Genomic DNA, 21,248 nt, shown 5'->3' with positions numbered 1-21,248 from the left:
CTGGGGATTTTGGTGGTGGAAAATGTGCACTGGTGAAGGGATGGGTGTTTGATGATTAAAGTTCAAACATGAAATTTTTGTGACTGTAAGAAAAAAAAAAGACAAATGCCCTCCCTACTCCAGCCCCTCCTCTTTTATTTATGTTTGGCTTCTGGGCCACAATTGGTGGTCTTGAGGGACTGCTCTGGGCTCCGGCTCTGTGGTCCTGGGATGCAAGGCACAAGCCTTAACCCACTGAATTCTCTCACTGGCCAAAGTTTTCTCTCTTTTAAAAAATGCTTTTTGATGGGGCTGGAGCAATAGCACAGAGGGTAGGGCGTTTGCCTTGCATGTGGCCGACCCAAGTTCGATTCCCAGTATCCCATATGGTCCCCTGAGCACCACCAGGAGTGATTCCTGAGTGCGTGAACCAGGAGTAACTCCTGTGCATCTCCGGGTGTGACCCCCCCCCCCCCGCAAAAAAATGCTTTTTGAAAGCCTGGAGCAATAGTACAGTGGGTAAAGTACTTTGCCTTGCATATGGCCAACCCAACTCAACCCCCATGTGGGTCCCCTGGGCCTCACCAGGAGTGATCCCTGAGCTCAGAGCCAGGACTAAGCCCTGAGCACTGGCGTGCATATCCCAAAAACAAACAAAAAAGTGGTTTCCCTTCTTGAACTCTGGAGAAATTGTACAGGGGATAGGACATTTACTTTGCACCCTGTTGACCCAGGTTTGATCTCTGACACCTCACTGGGTCCCTAGAGCCCTGCAGGAGTAGGCCCTGAACACAGCCAGCAGTGGCCCCCTAACAGTGACTCTGTGATGGGGAAATGTTTCCACTTCCGGTGGACTCTGGTTGCTTGGGGCTTTAGTAGGAAAATAACTGGAACAGATGCACAATTTTTTTCTTTTTGGATGATGTGTGGTGATGCTCTGGGGTCACTCCTCGCTCTTCACTTGGGAATTACTCCTGGCGGTGCTTGGGGACCCTATGGGATGCCACGGATCGAACCTGGGTTGGCCACATGCAGGGCAAATGTCCTCCCTGCTATACTATTGTTCCAGTGCCCAGACACAGCACAGGTGTGTGTGTGTGTGTGTGTGTGAGAGAGTGTGTGTGTATGGGGGTGACAATTCTGGGGTGGGCTCTGGGTTTAAATGAACTGCTATTAGGTTGTTTTTTTGTTTGTTTTAGGGGCCACATCTGGTGGTGCCCAAAATTTAATTTTGATGCTGCGCTTATTAGATTGAGGACCTATTGGGGTGCCAGTTGTCAAACCTGGGTTGGCTGTGTGCAAGGCAAGTGCCCAATCTGCTGTACTATCTCTCTGGCCATGTTTTTTCTTTTTTGTGGGGGGGGGCAGGGGACAGTGGAGCCACATCTTGTGGTGTTCTGGAGGACTATGTGGTATTGTCAATTGTCCCAGTCTTTTTTTTTTTTTTTTTTTTTTTTGCTTTTTGAGTCACACCCAGCAATGCACAGGGGTTACTCCTGGCTCATGCACTCAGGAATTACTCCTGGCGGTGCTCTGGGGACCATACAGGATGCTGGGACTCAAACCCGGGTCGGCTGCGTGCAAGGCCCTACCCGCTGTGCCATTGCTCCAGTCCCTGATTTTTTTTTTTTTTTTGCTTTGTTTCATGGCCACACCGGGTGATACTCAGGGGTTAATTCTAATTCTGTGCTCACTTGACCATATGAGGTGGCAGGGATCAAAGCCTGGTTGGCCACTTGCAAATCCCCGTCAGCCACTTGCAGGTGCCTCCCCGCTGTACTATCTCTCCAGCCCCAGCTCTGGCCCTGTGAGCCATCTCCCTGGCTCCAGTCCATTCACAACACCAGGACCACATGAAGCATCACGCACGCATGACTGGCGCCCTCCCACTGCACCACCTCCCTTCCCTGGTTCCCATTGCCTCTGTCTGTCTGTCTGTCTGTTTGTCAAACGTGGGGTCTTGTTCATTTTCTTCTTAGGGCAGCTGTGGAGACCACAGTAGACCTGTCACCTGCCCAGCTGACTGTTGGATTACAGTTCTAAGCAATTTTTTTTTCTTTTTGCGTCACACCCGGCGATGCACAGGGGCTACTCCTGGCTCTGCACTCAGGAATTACCCCTGGCGGTCCTCGGGGGACCATATGGAATGCCGGGAATCAAACCCGGGTCGGCCGCGTGCAAGGCAAACGCCCTACCCACTGTGCTATCTCTCCAGCCCCGGATTACAGTACTAAGCATTTTAAGACATGACATTGGTTTGTCCTTTCTCCTCTGCAGGGAGCTTAGGTTTATTGATTGCTATATTATGCTATGCTCCTGAGGTACACCCAATTCCATCAGGCACTCTTTTTTTTTTTTGGGTCACACCCAGCGATGCACAGGGGTTACTCCTGGCTCATGCACTCAGGAATTACTTCTGGTGGTGCTCGGGGGACCATATGGGATGCTGGGAATCGAACCTGGGTTGGCTGCGTGCAAGGCAAACGCCCTGCCGGCTGTACTATTGCTCCAACCCTTCAAGCACTCTTCTCAAAACATATTTTTTATTTTTATAAATAATAATTTATTACTGTTCCAACACCAATCCCACCACCATTACACCTTCCCATCGCCATATTCTGAATGTTTCCACCCAAACCTCCAAAGCCTGATCCCAAAGTAGGACCTACATAATTTATTTTGTATTGCTTGTTAGGAATAATCTGCTAAAAATGATCCAAAAATAGTTTCCTTAGGGGAAAATGTGTGAAGAGTGTTGTATTTCACCCTGGAGTCATTAAGCCCTTGTCTTGGTACATCAGTGATGTGGTGTATGAGATGTTGGATGGCCGTGTGCTCCAGGAATTTAAAAATTTTAAATATGGTGCTACAATCACAATCACGATCACGATCATCCTGTTGTTCGCTGATTGCCTCGAGCAGGCCCCAGTAACGTCTCCTTCGTCCTAGCCCTGAGATTTTTTTAAAAAGTGGCATATTCAAGGCTCTTTCAGAGTTAGGAGAATGAGACCCTTCATTGTTACTGGTATTTGGCATATTGGGTACGCCACGGGGAGTTTGCCAGACTCTGCCGAGTGGGCAGGTTACATTCGGTAGCCTGCCAGTTTGTCAAAGTAGGAATGAGATGATAAGATGTCGAGACGGGGAGGAAAACTCAACCCGCTCCTCTCCAAGGTGCCCCGGTGAGGACAGCCAGGCGCAGGGGGCAGGAGACTCTGTGCTGTTCTCTTCCGGGAGCTGGTTTTTATAGTCTCTGAGTCTTGGCCGTTGATGGGATTACACGGCGCCAGGGGGCCAGTTGGTGGGTGTGACCCCCGCCTACTGGAATTTGGAGGATCTGGGTGGAAGATGCTCAGCCCTGATCCAAGTAGACTTGGAGATCCCGGCCCCGAAACCCGCGTGGCTTTGTCCCTCTGCCAGTACCTTCATGTGTGCGGAGAGTGGTCTCAGCATGGTGGTGGCTGGTCCTGGAGGTCTTTGGCTGCCGGAGCCCTGGTTGGGGTGGGGAGGAAAACTCAACCTGCTCCCCTCCAAGGGGCCCCGGCGAGGACAGCTAGGCGCAGGGGCAGGGGTGCTACAACTGAGGTTAATTTAATTTTTTTCGACTGGATGGTGACTTAGGGGTCCAGGAGCATCTCAGTGGCATGTTGCTTCCTTCCTAGAGATTTATTTGTGAGTCTCTGGATCATGGCCATTAATGATCTCATATGGCACCAGAGGCAGTTCATGAGTGTCATTGCCAGGCTACTGGAAGCATGCATTCCTGACTCCGTGCAAGCCTGAAGATTTCAGTCACAAGCCCTGCATGCCTAGGTTTTTCAACTGATTCACTCATGGATGAGGCTTGTCCGTCACTGTCACTGTCCTCCCGTTATTCATCGATTTGCTCGAGCGGGTCCAGTAACATTGTGAGACTTGTTACTGTGTTTGGCATATCGAATACGTCACGAGTAGCTTGCCAGGCTTTGCCGTGAGGGCGAGATACTCTTGGTAGCTTGCCAGGCTCTCCGAGAGGGGCGGAGGAATCAAACTCGGGTCGGCCATGTCGGCTGCATGCAAGGCAAACACCCTACCACTGTGCTATTGCTCCAGCCAAGTCTGTGGAAATCAGCTCTGAGCATGGGAGCTCCATCAGGAACTCCGAATCCTCTGTTTATCTTGGTTTTCTTTTTTTGCTTTTTTTGGGGGTCACACCTGGAAATGCACAGGGGTTATTCCTGGCTTTGCACTCAGGAATTACTCCTGGCGGTGCTCAAGGGACCATATGGGATGCTGGGAATCAAACCCAGGTGGCCCGCGTGCAAGGCAAACGTCCCACGCGCTGTGCTATGGCTCCAGCCCTTCTCTGTGTCTATCTTTAACCTCCTTTGTGCTCTTCTTCCCCTATCTGTTAATCACAAATATCCCCAAATCAGACGCTATAACCTACAGGTCAAATCTTCTGAGGACTCTGGTTTTTGTATATATAAGTAAAATATTGCTTTTCTCTTTCCTTTATGTCCTTTGTATAGTTTACTTTAGAGCAATGTTATTTTTGTATAAACACAGGAAGACAGTTAATGCTTTGCTTTTATAACATGGGAGTTAATTAACTTTGAATAATATTTCAACCTCCCCACCCCGACCAGGGCTCCGGCAGCCAAAGACCTCCAGGACCAGCCACCACCATGCTGAGACCACTCTCCACACACCTGAAGGTACTGGCAGAGGGACAAAGCCACGCGGGTTCCGGGGCCGAGATCTCCAAGCCTACTCAGACTGGAGTCGAGCATCTTCCACCCAGATCCTCCAAATCCCAGTAGGCGGGGGTCACACCCACCACCTGGCCCCCTGGCGCCGTGTAATCCCATCAACGGCCAAGACTCAGAGACTATAAAATCCAGCTCCCGGAACCGTGCGGCCGCATTTGCGGCCGTGTGACATCTTATCAGGACATCTTTTTATGACATCTTATTATCTCATTCCTACTTTGGACAAACTTGCAGGCTATCGAATGTAGCCTGCCCACAGGGCAGAGTCTGGCAAACTCCCCGTGGCGTACCAAATATGCCAAATACCAGTAACAATGATGGGTCTCATTCTCCTAAAGAGCCTTGAATATAATCTCAGGGTTAGGATGAAAGAGACGTTACTGGGGCCTGCTCGAGGCAATCGACGAATAACAGGATGATGAAATGAAAAAAATGAAATGAATAATATTTACTCCTGGACATCCATCATATTTACTTGACTTACGCTTCAGTTGTCCTTAGTTCCTAACACCCCCAAAGGAGGGCACTGGCGAGGGACTTGGATGGACCCAGGGCAAGTCGTAAACTACCCTAGCATCAAAAAGGAACAGGCTAAGTGCCATAGAAGTATAACAACTTAAAAGTATGGTCCTGGAACAAACTGTCATGACCCAAAAAGAAGTAACTGAATAAGGACGCTGCTGGGGTTAGGAATGACTAATCTGGCCTGAGAACTATAGTCTGGGATATATAGCTAGATGTCCCCAGAAAAAGCCAACCTTTAAGCTTTATATATCTCTTTCTGTGTTCATACAAAATGGCTAGACATACTAGCACTGTAGCACTGCACTGTCATCCCGTTGTTCATCGATTTGCTTGGGAGGGCACCAGTAACGTCTCCATTGAGAGACTTGTTACTGTTTCTGGCATATCAAATACGCCACGAGGAGCTTGCCAGGCTCTGCCATGTGGGCGGGATGCTCTCGGTAGCTTGCCGGGCTCTCCGAGAGGGATGGAGGAATCGAACCTGGGTTGGCCACGTGCAAGGCAAATGCCCTACTCGCTGTGCGATCACTCCAGCCCAGAGATACTATTAAGAAGTAAATTTTAGAGTACTATGTAGCTGTTAGAAAAGATGAAACCATGAAATTTACATACAAGTGGTACTACATGGAAAGTATCATGTTAAGTGAAATGAGTCAGAAAGAAAGGGATAGACATAGAAAGACTGCATTTACTGGGGAACATAAAGTAACAAAATAGGAGACTAACACCCAAGAATGGTCGAGATTAGTGCCAGGAATTTTACTCCATGGCTTGGAGGCCAGCCACACATGCTAGGGGAAAAGGGAGCTCAGATAGAGAAGGGAACACCAAATAAAGGTGTTGGGAGGATCCTCCCAGGATGGGAGAAGCATGCTGAAAGTAGACTATAGACCAAACATGATTGCCATCCATTGCCTCTCTTGCAAACCACAACACCCAATAAGAGAGAACAAAAGGGAATGCCCTGCCACAGAGGCAGGGTGGGATGGGGAGGGAATGGGGGGTGGGAGGGATACTGGGATCCGTGGTGGTGGGAAATGGGCACTGGTGGAGGGATGGGCATTTGATTATTGTATAATTGAAACCCAAGCACAAAAATTTGTAAGTCTACAACTATACCTCATATGTCTCACTAATAAAATAAATAAATAAAAAGAAGCTAAATTTTAGATGATTGTTTAAATGAATATTGGCTAAGGAAAGATGAGAGCAGCACCCTTAGAAGGAATTCTGCCCCTGGGTGGATCTCCTAGCAGGAATCTATGAGCAACCAGATGAGATTTGTCCCTGAGTTAATCCCCTAGAACAACTTCCCCGGAAGGAGTAAAGTAAAGTAAAGGCCCTCCCGTTGATCATCGATTTGCTCGAGCGGGCCCAGTAACGTCTCCATTGGAGACTTTGTTGTTACTGTGTCTGGCATATCGAATACTCTCGGTAGCTTGCCGGGCTCTCCGAGAGGGGCGGAGGAATCGAACTCCGGTTGGCCATGTTGGCCGCGTGCAAGGCAAACGCCCTACTGCTGTGCTATCGCTCCGGAAGGAAGGGCTTTACATCTGTTCATTGTTTATGATATCGTTCAACCACACCTATGTGTAATTGCTACACCCAACCCTTCATGATTTTTCTATAAGACATGCTTTGAGACTTGAATAAATGGCCACCGATGACCAACCAGCCTGATGGCCCCCATTCTTTCCTTCATCCTTTACTGTAGACCATTGGGACTGTAATCGGTCCCAAATGCACCAAGGGGACTCTTGGGGCCACCACAGATGGGACCTTTTAAAAAAATTGGGGGACCGGAACAATAGTACAGCGGGTAGGGCGTTCACCTTGCACACGGTCGACCTGGGTTCGATCCACGGCATCCCATAGGGTCCCCCAAGCACCGCCAGGACTGATTCCTGAGTGCAAAGCCAGGAGTAACCCCTGAGCATCTCCGGGCGTGATCCAAAAAGAAAAAAAAAAAAGGAAAGAAAATAAAAAAATTGGGGGTCACACGCCCAGCCGTACTCAGGGCTTACTCCTGGTTGTAGGCTCAGGATCACTTCCGGCAGGCTCAGGGTACCATATGGGATGCTGAGGGTACGCGAACATCTTTCCACTGTACTCTCACTGCGTGCTCTCCACCTGCAGCTGACTTTTCTTGGCATCTGGGGGGCACCGAGGACAGGGAGAAAGCACTTGGAGGGGTCCGGCCTCTTGGGGGCCCTGGCACCTCAATGCGTTGAAAGCCACATCTGGGGTTCGGGGACATTTCCGGCTGGCCAGCATTGCGGGGTCACGCGTGTATGGACACGGGGCAGGACACGGCAGCACACACTGGTGGGCTGGGGGAAATGGCTTTATTTCTGCTGGGAGGGGCCCCTGGGGGAGTTGAGGGGGTGTGGGATCCGATTCCTGGGACCCTTGGTCTTCCCCGGGGGTCGTCCCCACCCCTGCATGCATCCTGGTCGGGACCTCAGAGCCCGCCGAGGTCGAGGCCCAGGTGGCGGCCGCTAAGGTGCGAGGGGAGGGGGCTTGGCCTTCAGCCCACCGGCTTGACTTTGGCGATGAAGAGGGCAGCGGCTTTCTCCAGGAACTCCTCCCGCGACATGGGGTTGCTGGGCCGCCGCGCGCCCAGGGCGCGGTCTATGGCCAGGGCCAGGCTGTCGGGGCCCAGACGGGAGCCGGCCTCCAGGTAGCAGGCGGGCCCCGCGGCGTTGTCGCTGGCCTGCAGGGCCCCCTCCAGGGTGTCCAGCACCGCCTGGCCCACGCGGCGATCGGCCACGGCCAGGGCGGGGTCCTCCAGCAGGCGGTAGAGCGCGCCGGCCCGCGCCACGAACTCCAGCAGCACGAAGCAGGTGAGCATGCCGGCGCGGAAGACGGCCAGCGGCACGGCCTCGTGGTCCCGGCACTGCAGCCGGCGCAGAAGCGGTGCCACCACTTCCTCGGGCGCCTCGCCGTCGCGGCAGATGCGCTTGAGCAGCTCGCTGTACGTGCGCCCGTCCAGCCCGGGACGCTTGCGGCGGCCGCTGGCGCTCAGGCACTCGTAGGCCACGCCCACGTTGTTGTTGAAGGCGGTCCTGCGGGCAGCGGGGCGTGGGATTGGGCGGGACGGGACTGGATGTCCCACCCACAGGCGCCGGCCCCGCCCCTAGGCGCCGGCCCCCACCCAATTAAGAGGCCGCGTGTCTGCGTGGCCACGCCCATGTGGCTCCGCCCACAGGCGACCGCCCCGCCCACTACTCTCAGTGCCTTCCTCTGAGTTGCTTTTTTTTGGGGGGAGGTAAGGGGACTCACCTTATTGGCTACTCCTGGCTCTGCACTTAATAATTACTCCTGGCGGGGGATGAGGGACCACCGGATGGGATGCAAGAATCAAACCCAGGGGGCTGGAGCAATAGCACAGCGGGTAGGGCGTTTGCCTTGCACGAGGTCGACCCGGGTTCGATTCCCAACATCCCATACGGTCCCCTGAGCACCGCCAGGGGTAATTCCTGAGTGCAGAACCACGAGTGACCCCTGTGCGTCTTTGTGACCCAAAAAAAAAAAAAAGAATCAAACCCAGGTCGGGCCGTGTGCAAGGCAAGTGCCCTCCCCAGCTGAGGTATTGCTCAGGTCCAAAGGTTGCACCTCAGCTGGACCCCGTACTCCCTAGCTCCTTGGGCTTCTTCGGCCTTGGCAGGGATGCCACCTTGTCATGGGCCGTCCCCCACTTCCTCCACCAATCCTTCCCCTTCCCCACCCCTTTCCCCACCTCACCTCCCTTCTACTTCGTAACATTCACCACCTTGGCACTTACTACACCTTGTCCTGGCTGACACTTTAATGCCTTGCACCATCGGGATGGGGCAGCCTAGCCTGAAAGCGGGGACATTGCACGGAGCCCCCACCTCCCATCTGCCACAGCCCACACTGATAGCCATCACTGCTGCTCCTCCTAGCCGGCAGAGGGGGGACACAGAGTTTGGTCTCCCCCAGTGGCCCCAGCTAGTCTGACTGCGTAGCACTCTTAGCCCCAGCACTAGAAGCTTGCAGCTGAGAAGATATTATCAGCACCTCTGGCAAGGCGGGCAAACTTTCTGTTGCCTGGCAGTGCCTGGGAGACACCAGGGGTCAACCTCAGGCAAAACAAGTGCCTTAACCCCTCTCTATCTCTCCAGGACCCTCCTCTGTTCTCTCACCCTGGCTTTGTTACTAGCTCCCCAATGACTGGCCTGAAACAGCACATTTGGCACCAGTTTCTGCATCAGGGTGAGTTCTCTGGAGCACCAGGTTTGCAGAGGTGAAGGCTTGTAGGGGGAAGGGGGACAGTTCTCTGCTCTCCCATTCTCCCACTCCCTGGTACCTTGGGGACTAAGCAGGACCCCTAAGGTGTCAGAAGACCACAAAAGGTTTGGGGTTACATCTCCCATCTTGAGTGATACCTAAGAGTGAAGCCTAAGTGGCCATAATCTCATTTCTGGAACCTGGTCACCCCCCTGCACAGTTCTCTCTCCCTCCTCCCTGCAGGTGGCCAAATTTGGGGTGCCTGTTTGGTTCCCCAAATGTTTGCAGAGCAACTTGTGGATGCACTGCCTTTCCCAGATCCAAAGTACCTGTCTTCAAGTCGGGGTCACTGCCTGACTGTGCCACATGAGGGTCCCCATTGGAGTGCAGCCTGGCTGTGCTGATGGCCTTGGGTGGAGGTGGGGATGAGGGCTGGGACAGGAAGTTACCCGATGAGGAATGGTAGCCCAGTGAGATCAGAGTCAGGAGGCTGAACCCCGCCCCCACCCCCCCAATCTCCGCCTCCAGGTGTGGCCGCCCCAATCTCCCACAGCTCTGTCCCTCAACCATAATACCCCCCACCCATCCCCAGCCATACACAGTCATTTTCTGCCTTAATGGCCCAGGATACTACCGGGCAAGCAAAGAAACAAGAAACCTGGCTGGGAAGTTTTCCTCTATAACTTTCAAAAGTGGCGAAACTGAGCAGAGGCAGAAGCTAATGATGAGACACCCCCACTCCCACCCCGACCCAGCTTTGCACCGGGGTTAAGGTCCCTTCCCGTTAACGATAGGCGCTGAGGAATACAATTCCCAGACAGCCTTGCGCCTTGATACACGCGGAGGCAGTGAAGGCACGCGCGGAGCGTGCTGGGAGTTGTAGTCCAGTCGCTGTCCGCCCCCGCCCCTCCCAGTCCCCGCACCTCTGGGAGTGGTGAGCCAGACGGAGGTGCCACAGCGCACGGCCCAGGCGCTGCTGCTGCAGCAGGAGCTGGCCTGGGGGTTCCCCGGCGCCACCGTTCACAGGCGAGCGCAGGCCCATGTTTTCGAAGTAGTGTGCCAGGAAGGCGATCGGCTCCTCGGGCCGCGCCTCCAACACCTTCAGCAGGGCCGCGCGCATCATCTCCGTCACGCCGACCTGCCGCAGGAACTCCTCTTCGCTCTCGACCGTGGCTGCCGGCCGGGGTACCGCGGACCGGCTGCCATCGGAGTAATTGGCCGCCGGAACCACGGCCGGCCGCCGCTTCTCTACGGCCGCCATCTTAACTGAGGGCGGCTGAACCGGAAGCGCCGCCAGAGACCGCAGCGCCCTGACACCTAGGGCGGCCATCTTGCTTAAGGGCCGAGGACTCCCGGATTCCACTGGTGGACTTAAAAGGAAATAGCGCGGATCATTTCTTCTCTCGAGTCTAGGTGGCACTGTTTCTCCAGTGTTCAGGGTACACTGGCTCGCTCTCCTGCCTGGCCCGGAACCCGAATTTTGCCAGACTTCAAAATGGTTTCCGTGGAAGGACTCAGCTTCTGGCGTGAAGCCGGATTGCAGCCATCTTCGAAGTGGGCGAGTCCCTCCCTAGCGTGGTCCCCTAGTAACGAATTTCTCTGGTTGCCAGGGAAGAGGGCACTTTTTCTCTGGATCCAAATTAACTGGCTAGGATTCCCCAAGCCCTGACATCTTTTAACCCTTGCTTTGCTCATACCGTACCCCTCCCTCATTCTCTTCTACTCCCTTTTCCAAAGTCACTCCAAAGAGATGCAGTCTCCTTTCAGAAAGCCACCTCTCCTCTCCTCTGTGTCTACGCGGCCCCCAATGGTATTAGAGAGCACCTAGTCATTCTCTTGACCCCAGCCTTCACACCCAGGAACGAATATTTTGGGGGGCTTCTCCTGGCTGTGCTCAGTACTTATTCCTGGCTCTGTGTTCAGGGATCATTCCTGGTGGAAGTCAGGGGATCATACGTGATGCTGGGGATCAAACCTGGTGGGCCACTTGCAAGACAAGCACCCTATATGCTCTGGTCACTGAAACCTGGATTTTTTTTTTTTTTTGCTTTCTTGGGTCACACCCGGCGATGCACAGGGGTTACTCCTGGCTCTTCACTCAGGAATTACTCCTGGCAGTGCTCGGGGGACCCTATGGGATGCTGGGAATGGAACCCAGGTCAGCCACGTGCAAGGCAAACGCCCTACCAGCTGTGAAACCTGGATTTTTAATGTTCCCAGCACTCCATGGTGCTCCCGGACACCAAGCCCGTCCTAATGGGGTTGAACTAAGCAGGGTCCAGCATCCTCAAGCTGAAATAGGAACCAGGGGGCACAGTCCACATATCCTTTATTCTCCAGGTTTGGACAAGGTTGCTTCTCCAGGAGCCCCTAAGGGGAAGCCTGACCATCTGGGGCATCTGCATGTGCTGACCACCAGAATAAGGTCGCCCGGGCTACCCGCCAAATGTCCTCTGATCGGCAGCATCCGAGAGGACAGGATGCCGGCCACAGGGAGGAGGGATCAGCGCCCTTCCACAAGTCAGGTCCAGGTAGGGCAGGGAGTGGGGGTGGCAGCGTCAGCGGGCTTGTCGGCAGCGTCTCCACAGGCGGTAGGTGACCAGGGCCAGCAGCAGAAGCCCCAGGGCCGTGGTGCCAACCCACAGCTCCGCGGGCATTGGCAGGGAGCCTGAAGATGAAGCAAAAGGGCCCTGACCCACTTGGAAAGTTTGGGGAGGGAAGACTGCTCATGGTTCCCCAATACCCCAAGTACCCTGAATTTTACAAAGACTTTTGGGAGCTGGAGCAGTAGTCCAGCAAGGAGGGTGCTTGCCTTGCATGCAGCCAATCCGGGTTCGATTCCTGACATCCCATAGGGTCTCCCAAGCACTGTCAGGAGTAATCCCTGAGTGCAGAACCAGAAGTAACCCCTGTGTGGTCCCAAAATAAAACAAAAAAAGGTTTTATTCTTTTTTATGAGGGAGCCACACCCGACTGTGCTCAGGGCTTACTCCCGGCTCTGCAAACCCCTGACTGAGGTGATCATATGGGGTGCTGAGGATCAAACCTGGGTTGGCCACGAGCAAGGCAAATGCCCTCTCTCTCTCTCTCTCTCTCTCTATATATATATATATATATATATATATATAGCACTGTAGCACTGTCCTCCTGTTGTTCATCGATTTGCTTGAGCGGGTCCAGTAACATCTCCATTGTGAGACTTGTTGTTACTGTGTTTGGCATATCGAATACCTCACGGGTAGCTTGCCAGGCTTTGCCATGTGGGTGAGATACTCTCGGTAGCTTGCTGGGCTCTCCGAGAGGGGCGGAGGAATCAAACTCGGGTCGGCTGGGCCAGCCACATGCAAGGCAAATGCCCTACTGCTGTGCTATCACTCCAGCCCATATATATTTGTAACTCCAGCTGTGCTCAGGAGTTACTCCTGGCTCAGTGCTCAAGGATCACTCCTGGCAGGCTCAGGGGATCATATGGAATGCTGGGTCAAACTTGGATTGGACATGTGCAAGGCAAATGCCCTCCCCGCTGTCCTATCAATCCAGTCCCAGTTTCTAATTTCTTTTAGGCTACGCCTGATGGTGCTCAAAGTCTGTCTCTGCTCTGGGGCTCCCATATCTGTCCCTGACGGAACTTAGGGGACACTCTCTGGTGCTGGGGAGCAAACCCAGGGCTCCCTCCAGGCAAAGCCTGACCCAGTCCTGATGCCTGCAATCCAACAACCGTACTCTGCACAGCTGGGGAAACTGAGGCAAGTTTCCTTCCCCTCTCCTACCCCCAGGACTCACAGATTTCCGGGACCACATGCAGGCTGGCCTTCTGGCCCCCGGGTTCTGCACGGCACTGGAACCAGCCCTCGGCACTACACCTGGCCCCGGGCAGATTCAGCCAAGCCCGGGGCCCTGTCTCCCGCTTCTCAAAAGCCGCCAGCTGGCCGGGGATTTGTGTCCAGCGCACAGTCACGCCGGGGCCACATTCTGCCTGACACAGCAGCTGCAGACCCCCCGGCATGGGCAGTTGCTGGATGTGGGGATGGCAGGGCCTGGGAGTGCTTTTTCCGGGCGTGGGGCTGGGCGGTCTGGTGCTGTGGGTGGAGCCTTGCGTGGAAGTACCGTCGGGGGAGGTGGTGACCGGGGGCTCCGGAGAAGTGGGGTTCTGTAGGACTGGAAAATAGAGTGCATTTTTATTTTTTGGTTTTGTGTTTTTTTTTGGGGGGGGGGGGGCGTCACACTCGGTGATGCTCAGGGGTTACTCCTGGCTCTGCACTCAGGAGTTACTCCTGGCGGTGCTCAGGGGACCCTATGGGATGCTGGGAATCGAACCCAGATCGGCCTCGTGCAAGGTAAACGCTACCCGCTGTGCTGTCTCTCCAGCCCCTATTTTTTGGTTTTGGGGCCACATCTCGCAGTGTTCACGGCTCGCTCCTGGCTCTGTGCACCAGCGCCCCCTGCTGTGCCACAACTGAATTGCAAACCATCTCCCCTCCCCAGCAGCACTTTTTCCAACTTAAAGTTTGGGAATCAAGCCTGGAGGGGCTAGGGGGACCTTATGGGGTGCCAGGTATTGAACCTGGGTTGGCCAAGTGCAAGGCAAGCGTCCCACCCACTGTAGAGTTTTCTCCCGGTTGGCCCGGACTCCCCTCCCGCCTCAGGTTCTCCAGCCGACTGCACCAGCGCCCCCTGCTGGGCTCCAGCTGAATTGCAGGGCTGTCGTCTGGGTGGAAGTCAGGTTCCATCACCCCTATTCAGCACTTTCCCCAACTCTGACTAAGTTTGGGGGGGTTGGGCCTTGCTCAGGGTTTACTCTTGACCTTGCACTCAGGAATCACTTCTGGCGAGCTTGAGGGACCCCATGGGATGCCGGGGATTGAACCCAGATCAGCCGTGTACCAGGCAAATAAATACTCTCCCAACTGTACTATGTCTTCAGCGATGCAGTACCGCTCTGGCTGGTCCCAGGCAGGTGAAGCATTTTTCCAGGCTGGAGCGACAACACTGCAGGGAGGACGTTTGCCTTGCACACGACCAACCTGGGTTTGCTCCCTAGCATCCCATAGGGTGCCCGGAGCTCATCAGAAATGATTCTGAGCACAAACCCAGGAGTAACCCCTGAGCACTGCTGAGTGTGACACAAAAACATTAAATAAATAAATAAATAAAAAGCATTTTTCCACTCGCGTGTGACTACTGAGACCCGTCGGATGCAGAGGCACAGAGGTGAGAGTTTGCCTGCAAACTCACCTGGAATGGGCAGCAGGTGGGTGAGCTCCAGGCCCGGCAAGCTCATGGTGGCCTGGCAGTGCAGAGCAGGCGGGCTGGGGTTGCCCAGCGGGGGCAGTTGCCAGCGCTCAGTCACCCGGAACAGAGTACCCTCAAATTCTTGCAGCTCTTCCTCCTCCTCCCGACCCAGAGCCTGCGCCCCCTCCAGTTTCCGATCTCCCAGGAGCAGAGACAAGGAGAGGGCTTCGGGGTGCGCGGGCGTGACGTTGTGGGCGGTGCAGGCCACCTCCCGGTCGCGCCCAGCCACCAGAGCCATCGGGGAGACAGACAGCTGGTCCGGGAAGGCTGTGGACGGAGAGCCTGAGCCGGGGGTGCTGAGCCCAGGGGGCTGGTCCTGGGAGGAGGCTGCTCTCCGTCGCCCCCGCGCGGCCGCTCGGGGAAGCGCCGCGGGGTTGCCCAGACGGGGCGGGTGGGCAGAAGGCGCCCCTCCCAGCCCACCCCCATCCCCACCGTCACCCCTGCCCAGATTCCACCCGCATTTTTTTTCCGGACTGGAGCGATAGCAAGACTGGGGGTGCACAGGGACCCGAAAGCACAGGGACAGGCACAGTGGCGGGAATAGAAGGGGGACAGAAGGGGAGTCTGGAGGGGGAACCAAGAGCGGGTGTGCAGAGGAGGCAACTGAACGAGGCAAAGGAATTGAAAGGGGGTGGGGAGGCGGGGCTGGGAGCAGCAGTCCAGGACGGATGGCTGTCTGGAAGAGGTGGCCCCGGAAGGCAGTGAAAACCGGGCCGTCCCCAGCCACAGGAGTCGGGAGCACTCACCGAACACCTGGAGCTTCACTGCGCGCTGGAAGGAGTTGCGGCCGCAGGAGCCCATGCACACGCGCGTGCCCGAGGCCGCCAGGGAGGCGTTTTGCACGGAGAGCGTGCTGTGATGAGCGCCCGGCCGCATAGCGCCCAGGTTGGTGTCCAGTCCCCACCAGCGCACGGACGCCACCGCCCCGGGCTGGGCGCACGCCAGGCGGCAGGTGAGCTGCAGAGACCCGCCCAGGGCCACCGCCACCTCCGCCGAGGGGGGGTCCACCTCCAGCAACCCTGTCCGCACAATAGCCCCACTCAGCGCCCGCTCTAGGGGGGGGTCTCCAAGCCCCTGCCCGACGGACGCCCTTTCTTCTCCCGGACTTTCAGCCCTCTTAAGCCCAAGACCCTCCCCTTCCAGCCCCCTCCTCTCTCTAGGCCGTCCATCCAGCCCTCTCCATCCTCCCAGGCCCCCAGTTCAGCCTCCCTCCACCCTTCAGCCTCCTTCCAGCCCTCTCCATCCTCCTAGCCCCCCATCCGGTCCCCTGGTCACCTGAAACTCGCTGCTGTGGCCCCAGTAGGAAGAATAACGAGAGGGCCAGGCCCAGCCCCATGCTCGCTCCCCTGCTGGGTCCTAACCGCGGGAGGGAGCGTCTTATAGAGGGGGCCTAGGACTTCCCCGCCCCCTCCTCCATCTGCTCCTCCAGGGGGTGTTTTCCGAGGGGTTTTCCCGGCCTGACCCCCAGACCCTGGAGGCGACAGCGAGGCAGGAGGTGAGGGGCCAGAGATGAGGGTGGGAAGGGGGAGCGGGGCCCTCGAGGTCAGAAGGGAAGGGCTGGGCCTCCTCCAGGACTCGTCCTTGGGGACACAGGCGGGTGGAATCCGGGCAGGGGTGGCCGTTCAGGGTCGCGGGGTGGGGATGCGAGTGGGCTGGGAGGGGCGCCAGCTGCCCGCCCGCCCCATCGGGGCAATCCCGCGGCGCTTCCCCGAGCGGCCGCGCGGGGGCGCGGGAGAGCAGCCTCCTTCCAGGACCAGCTGCTGTGCAGGTTTTGGGGGTACCTGGGGCTGGGGGCTGGGGTCCGGCTCCACGCAGCGGCTTCGTCCTCGTTCACGGAGCTGGGCGCTTCTAATGCAAACGGGCGGGCTTGACGGGAGTTGGGGAGCTAGAGGCAGGGGGCCCGCTCTGCCGATCCTAAACAGGGGACAGGCATGCTCCCCGCCCGCGCTCAACTCAGGCGCCCAGGGCTGGTGCCCTGCAGCCCGGGAGCCTCTGTAGAGGCTGTAGAAAGGCGGCCAAGGGCAGCAAGGAAGAACTCCGGCCTCGCTGTGGCTCCGCCAGCAGACGAGGCAGCCCCAGGGCCTTTGCATGGCTCTGCCAGCGCCCACTAGCTGCTCCTTTCTGCCCTGCCTCCCGGATTCCTCCTTCTCAGCGGGCTTCCTGTGCCTCGGTTTCCCTGACTATGGAGGGGACAGCCCAAACTTTTTCTGAGCCGTAATCGTTCTTCTGCGCTCTGGCTTCAGCGTCAGAAGTGGAGGTGGGGCGGGGAGCCGGGGAAACTGAGGCCGGCGGCGCGGGGAGGGTTCAGGTGAGAGACGCAGGCTTCGTGGGTCCCCTGCCCCTGCCCTGCAATGCCAGGAAAGGCGGCACAGGAAGCCCGTTCCAAGGAGCCCTGCTCCCAGGCCGGAGGCGCGGCGGCGGCCCCGGGAAGCCGCCGGGCTCTTAACCCCCCTCAGGACGCAGCAGCGGGGGCCGCTGAGTGTGAGCTTCCCGCCCCTGACCTGGCTTCCTGCTGCGACGCCCCTGGCCAGCCCTGGCGCCTCCTCCACCACCCCCCTCTCACCCAGCGATGCACAGGGTCACACCCAGCGATGCACAGGGGTTCCTCCTGGCTCTGCACTCAGGAATTACTCCTGGCGGTGTCAGGGTGTCAGGGGACCTGGCGGTGTCAGGGGACCATATGGGATGCTGGGAATTGAACCCTGGTTGGCCGCGTGCAAGGCAAACGCCCTACCCTCTGTGCTATCGCTCCAGCCCCTCATCCACCGTTTCTCCACAGTGCTTGAGCTGCGGTGCTCTCTGAAGCTTTCCTCCCTGAGCTCTCGCCGTGCTCCCCTCTCCTGTTCTCTTTCTCTGCTCCTCCGTGCTCCCTCCAGTGCTCCCTCCCCATATTCTTCTCCTGTGTTCCCTCCCCGTGCTCCCTCTCTGTGCTCCTTCCCCGTGTCCTTTCCATACTCCTCCCTGTACCCCCTCCTACCTCCTTTCCCCGACCCCTCCGAGTGCTCCCTCCACAGTGCTCTGCATCCTACATGCATCCCAGCCCCGTCTGTCATTTCTGCTTTTGTCTGGGGTGCTCAGGGCTGACTTTTTTTTTTTTTGCTTTTTGGGTCACACCTGATGATGCACAGGGGTTACTCCTGCCTCTGCACTCAGGAGTTACTCCTGGCGGTGCTCAGGGGACCATATGGGATGCTGGGAATCGAACCCGGGTTGGCCGCATGCAAGACAAACGCCCTACCCGCTGTGCTATCTCTCCAGCCCTGACTTTTGTTTTTTGCTTTTTGGGTCACACCCGATGATGCACAGGGGTTACTCCTGGCTCATGCACTCAGGAATTACTCCTGGCGGTGCTCGGGGAACCCTATGGGATGCTGGGAATCGAACCTGGGTCGGCCGCGTGCAAGGCAAACACCCTACCCGCTGTGCTATCGCTCCAGCTCCTCAGGGCTGACTTCTGGCTCTGTGCTCAGGACTCAATCCTGGCAGGAGCTTGGGGAACCCTATGTGGTATCAGGAATCGAACCTGGGTCCGCCGTGTGCAAGGCCAGCACCCTCCTCGTGTGCAATTGCTCCAGCCCATCTGTATGTGAATACAGATCTGTATCTGAATCCCGACCCTTCCAATGCAGAGACACACATGAAGGCTCAGCGGGAGACCCAGGCGCCTGGGGAGGTGGAGGCAGACCCTGAGTGGACAGAACAGATGAAGAAGGTCCTGGCTGGGGCTGGAGCGATAGCACAGCGGGTGGGCGCTTGCCTTGCACGCGGCCGACCAGGGTTCAATTCCCAGCATCCCATATGGTCCCCAAGCACCACCAGGAGTAAATCCTGAGTGCATGAGCCAGGAGTAACCACTGAGCATCACCTGGTGTGACCCAAAAAGAAAAAAAAAAAGGTCCTGGCCAAGGGGGACAGGGCCGGGGGGAGGCTAGCTCAAGGGGCCTGGAGCCCAACCCAGGGCACTCTGGCTTGAACTTCACTTCCTGTCTGCACTTGGGAGCCTCTGGGGTGCAGTGGGGGCCTCTCTGTCCCCACCTAGCTCGGGGCTTCCTGCCCTCCGACCCCTCTTCCCGGCATTGTCCCTGCCTGGAGGAAGTCCTCAGTGGCCCTGGGCAGGAAGCCTCCTCAAGAGGGTCTCAGTCCCCTGGAGCCCCAATATCCTTCCCCCGCCCCCCTTTCCTGCACTCCACTTCTCAGCTACAGGAGGGGGCGTGTCACTGGCCAGGGGGGCATCCAACACGCCCCCTTCCCTCAAGGGATCCTCACCTGCTGGGCTTGCTCCTTCTCTAACACCACTGCTTTGTTCGGGGGAGGGTCCTCACAACGTTTGGGGAAGCTGGGCGGGAATCCTGAAGGCAGGGCTGGGGGCTTAGGGCCCCCCTGGACCCCCATCTGCTGACACCTTGTGCCTCGGTGGGTCTCGATGGACGAAGGGTGGGGGAGAATGGGAGTTTTCATAACCATTCAGAAGGTTCTAGAAGGGAAGGGAGTGTGTCAACAAGCCTTGGCTTCTGTCTGCCCAGAGGCCTCACCTGGCCGCTGATCTGCTCATCCATACCCGAACCCATCTCTCCATGCAGGCAGCACCCACGGAGGGCAGAGTTGGATGCACGGTGAGGGGGGGGGGTCCTCACCCCATTGTATTGTTTTGTTTTGTTTTGCTTTTGGGGTCACACCCAGCGATGCACAGGGGTTACTCCTGGCTCTGCGCTCAGGAATTACTCCTGGTGGTGCTCGGGGTACCATATGGGATGCTGGGAATTGAACCCGGGTCGGCCCTCCCTGCTGTGCTATCACTCCAGCCCTTCCCCCCCATTGTAGGGGAAGACCCCAGTGCAGAGGGGGCTTTGGGTTTCCAGGAAGAGGCCAGCCACACAGTGCAGAAAAATTTGTGTGGGTGGGGCTGGAGAGATAGCACAGGGGGTAGGGCGTTTGCCTTGCACGCGGACGACCCGGGTTCGATTCCCAGCATCCCATATGGTCACCTGAGCACCGCCAGGAGTAACTCCTGAGTGCAGAGCCAGGAGTAACCCCTGTGCACCGCCAGGTGTGACCCAAAAAGAAAAAAATATTTGTGTGGGTTCCTGGGCACGTGAGCCCACCCTCCACCAAACACAGGCTAGTGTGGCAGGGCGGGGACAAAGGGAGGCATTCCGGGGATGGAATGTTCTAGAAACAGTCCATGCTGAGATGCACAAGACTGAGGATGCACTGGACACTGATTATTCTCTTTCACGCTTTCTGCAAGCGTTTTTCTTTTTGGTTTGTTTTTGGGGCCGTGATACCCAGCAGTGCTCAGGGCTCACTCCTGGCGGGGCTTGGGGGACCTTATGGGGTGCCAAGGATTGAACCTGGGGGCGTGCAAGGCCAGCGCCCTCCCAGCTGCACTCTGGCTCCGGCATCTCTTGGAGTGGCATCACTTGCCACTGAGACATTTCTCTGAGCCAGACTGCAGTCTTACAATGATTGGTTGTATTTTATGTGAATGAATCCCCCGATATTATCAGGTCAAAAGGGGGCCAGAGAAATATTACAGTAGGTAGGAGCTAGCTTTGCTCCTGTGAGTCTCTGTTTGGGGGTCTCCTTGGGGGGTCTCTCTTCATCACAGCCATCCTTGACCCGGCCCAGCGCCAAGTCACTCCTGATTCTTTTTCTTTCTTTCTTTCTTTCTTTCTTTCTTTCTTTCTTTCTTTCTTTCTTTTTCTCTCTCTCTCTTTCTTTCTCTTTTTTTTTTGTGCTTTTTGGGTCACACCTGGCGATGCACAAGGGTTAATCCTGGCTCTGCACTCAGGAATTACCCCTGGCGGTACTCAGGGGACCATATGTGATGCTGGGACTCGAACCTGGGTCAGCCACGTGCAAGGAAACGCCCTGCTCGCTGTGCTATTGCTCCAGCCCCTCTTTCTTTCTTTCTTTCTTTCTTTCTTTCTTTCTTTCTTTCTTTCTTTCTTTCTTTCTTTCTTTCCTGTGTGGGTGCTGGGGAACACTCAGAGGTGCTCAGGTCTTACACCTGACTCTGTGCTCAGAAATCACTCCTGGCAGAGCTCAGGGAACCATATCCGGTGCCAGGGATCGAACCTGGATGGGCCATGTGCAATGCAAACACCCTTCCTGTTGTACTATCACTCCGACCCTACCTGGACAGTGCCCTACCACCCACCCCCACATACTCTGTGATGACCTCTCTCCCTAAACCCCCCCCCCCCACCCTGGACTCCCCTAGGGCTATGGAACAAGTCAGGGATGGGGACTTACCCATCTCTGCAGTTATTCCTGACTCTGCATATCAGGGGGCTGACATCTGGGACAGGAAGGAAGCAAGGTCCGCGGAGGGGGGGATACTTAGAAGTCCCACCCCAGCCGCCACACCCCCAATCCTGTGCTTTCCTTTCTCCCCTAAACAATAAAAGCCACCAGCCCTTTGAAGTCAGGCGGGTGTGTCCTGGGAAC

General features: G+C 56.4%; 2 protein-coding genes across 2 annotated transcripts; both read right to left on the bottom strand.

Moving 5' to 3' along the window:
• Positions 1 to 7,591: 7,591 nt before the first annotated feature.
• TPGS1 (tubulin polyglutamylase complex subunit 1) lies at positions 7,592 to 10,861 on the bottom strand. Its single transcript, XM_056112867.1, has 2 exons — positions 10,430 to 10,861; positions 7,592 to 8,320 (listed from the first exon to the last, which is right to left on the bottom strand). The coding sequence occupies exons 1-2, from the start codon at positions 10,834 to 10,836 to the stop codon at positions 7,783 to 7,785; spliced, it is 945 nt and encodes a 314-aa protein (XP_055968842.1). The 5' UTR covers positions 10,837 to 10,861; the 3' UTR covers positions 7,592 to 7,782.
• Positions 10,862 to 11,839: 978 nt separating this feature from the next.
• Positions 11,840 to 16,134, bottom strand: MADCAM1 (mucosal vascular addressin cell adhesion molecule 1). Its single transcript, XM_056112978.1, has 5 exons — positions 16,074 to 16,134; positions 15,545 to 15,817; positions 14,742 to 15,065; positions 13,290 to 13,664; positions 11,840 to 12,174 (listed from the first exon to the last, which is right to left on the bottom strand). The coding sequence occupies exons 1-5, from the start codon at positions 16,132 to 16,134 to the stop codon at positions 12,065 to 12,067; spliced, it is 1,143 nt and encodes a 380-aa protein (XP_055968953.1). The 3' UTR covers positions 11,840 to 12,064.
• Between the last annotated feature and the right edge of the window lie 5,114 nt (positions 16,135 to 21,248).

The sequence above is a fragment of the Sorex fumeus genome, unplaced genomic scaffold (genome assembly GCF_029834395.1).
Source record: "Sorex fumeus unplaced genomic scaffold, SorFum_2.1 ptg000019l, whole genome shotgun sequence".
NCBI classification, from domain to species: Eukaryota; Metazoa; Chordata; class Mammalia; order Eulipotyphla; family Soricidae; genus Sorex; species Sorex fumeus.
Note: the sequence above shows the minus strand (reverse complement) of the source record. Positions and strands in the feature narration are given on the sequence as shown.